Raw genomic sequence first — 1893 nt, 5'->3', positions numbered from 1 at the left:
TTTCGAGCGGCGCTCATTCGGCGCGCCGGTCGAGGGGCGCGTCGTCGTCGGCGACCTCGATGTCGCGTCTCTGCTCTTCGACCGCTCCGGTGCCTTGCTGGGCCGTCTGCGAATGTCGCTTCCGCTCGAGACCGCCTTCACCGTTGCCCTGCGCACAACGGCGGCCCTCGAGACGGGCGTCCTGGACAGAAGCGCAGCCGACGTCCTGGCGATCGACGCGATCGAGTCGCGCCCCGCGAATGCGGTCTGGATCGACGTTTGACGGGTCCAGGACTCGTCGCACTTCCATGTTACCAACGTGACGCTACTCGATGCCCAAGGCGCCGTCGCGCTCCGCGCACTCGGCGTACACGCGCGACGCGCCGGCGCCTCGTCGCTCCCGCCGGTCGCCCGAGACGCCCGGAGACGGCGCCGCGCGGACGAGGCGGGCATCGTCGCCCTGGACTACCACGCACCGAGTCTCTGCGTCCGTGCGACGGACGTGGAGCGCTTCCACGGCAGCCCCGGGCGCTACACTGTGGGCCGAGGCCAGGAGCTCGTCACTTTCGCGAGCGACGACGAGGACGCGGTTTCGATGGCGCTGTCGGCGCTTTGTCGGCTGCTCGCTCGAAGCGAGCTTGCTTTCGAGGACGTCGGCCGACTCGAGTGTGGTACGGAGAGCAGCGTCGACCGTGGTAAGTCCACAAAGTCCTTCCTCATGTCTTTGTTCGAGGCGACCGGCGACCTCGACGTCCAGGGCGCGGACACCGTGAACGCCTGTTACGGCGGTACGAACGCGCTCTTGAGCACCAGGAACTGGATTCACGGCCCGGGATGGACTGGGAGGTACGGCGCCGTCGTCTGCTCTGACCCGGCCGTGCACCCGGACCCGGCTCAATTGGCCGGCGTCGGCGCGTCGGCGGTGTCCTTGCTCGCGGGACCGCGCGCTTCTCTGGCCATGGAGACGCGGTGCACGACCTTCGTCAAGCATGCCTGGGACTTTTACCGGCCCGTCGGATGGTCGTCCAACGACGCCCTCGTAGACGTCGCCGTGGCTACCACCTAGTATGAAGAGGCCATGCTCTGGTGCCAGGGCCGCTTCGATCGTCGCGACCTTCTCCTCGTCTACGATCGCGTCGCCTACCACTGCAACGCTCCGTACCACGCCAAGCGGAACTTCCGAGTCATGTGCGAGGCCATGCACGCCCTGTCGAAAGGCGATCACGAGCGGCTCTACGACAGGCACGTCCTGCTCGGCACGGCGATCAGCGCTCAGAACGCGACGACGTACACGTGCCCTCTGTACGCGTGTCTTCTTTCGCTCGTTATCTGAGGAACTGACGGACGCGTCTTGTGCTTTTCCTACGGCTCGGGCTGCGCCGCGAGCATGTTCGCCTTTGAGTCCGACGGCCTCCCCGTCCATCCTTTGGACGCGCTCGAACGTCTGGCGCGTCGAAAGCCGAAGACGATTCCCGACGCGCTGGCTCTGATTACCGCTTTTGAAAGCACACATGGTCGCTTCGGCTTCGAGCCATCGTGGTCCTCGGATCGTCAGGATGGCGCGTTTTACCTCTGCGGAGTGACCGCGGTCGGCGTGCGGGAATACGCGCGGCACGAGTCTCGAGGCGCTTCGCTTCGCGTGCGCCGGGACGACGCCGCCACACGCATCGAGATGGTGCGGCCGCTACTTGATGAGAGTTTCTTGGCCGATTTCATGCGCGCGCTGGACGCGAACCGCCTTCACATATTTGTGCCTTGCGAGTCGTCGGACGCGGAGCCGGAATCGTCGCTCGAGCTCGATCTCATCCGGAAGGTGCTCGTCAATGATGTTCGGATCGCGACGATCTGCGCCGGCGCTACGCTGGGCAGAGCCATGCTGTTTCTGGCGCTTTCGGACGTTGTTATTGGGACGGC

At 65.7% G+C, this 1893-nt stretch overlaps 1 protein-coding gene across 1 annotated transcript; it reads left to right on the top strand.

Annotated features, from left to right (window-relative positions):
- Positions 1-415: 415 nt before the first annotated feature.
- On the top strand, positions 416-1045 carry AURANDRAFT_35279 (hypothetical protein; the record flags this gene model as incomplete). Its single annotated transcript, XM_009044651.1, has 1 exon — positions 416-1045. A coding segment is annotated over one exon (630 nt), but the record flags the coding sequence as incomplete, so codon positions are not given.
- Between the last annotated feature and the right edge of the window lie 848 nt (positions 1046-1893).

This window comes from Aureococcus anophagefferens (assembly GCF_000186865.1).
Source record: "Aureococcus anophagefferens unplaced genomic scaffold AURANscaffold_591, whole genome shotgun sequence".
NCBI classification, from domain to species: Eukaryota; class Pelagophyceae; order Pelagomonadales; family Pelagomonadaceae; genus Aureococcus; species Aureococcus anophagefferens.
This window is presented reverse-complemented; position numbering and strand designations above follow the sequence as displayed.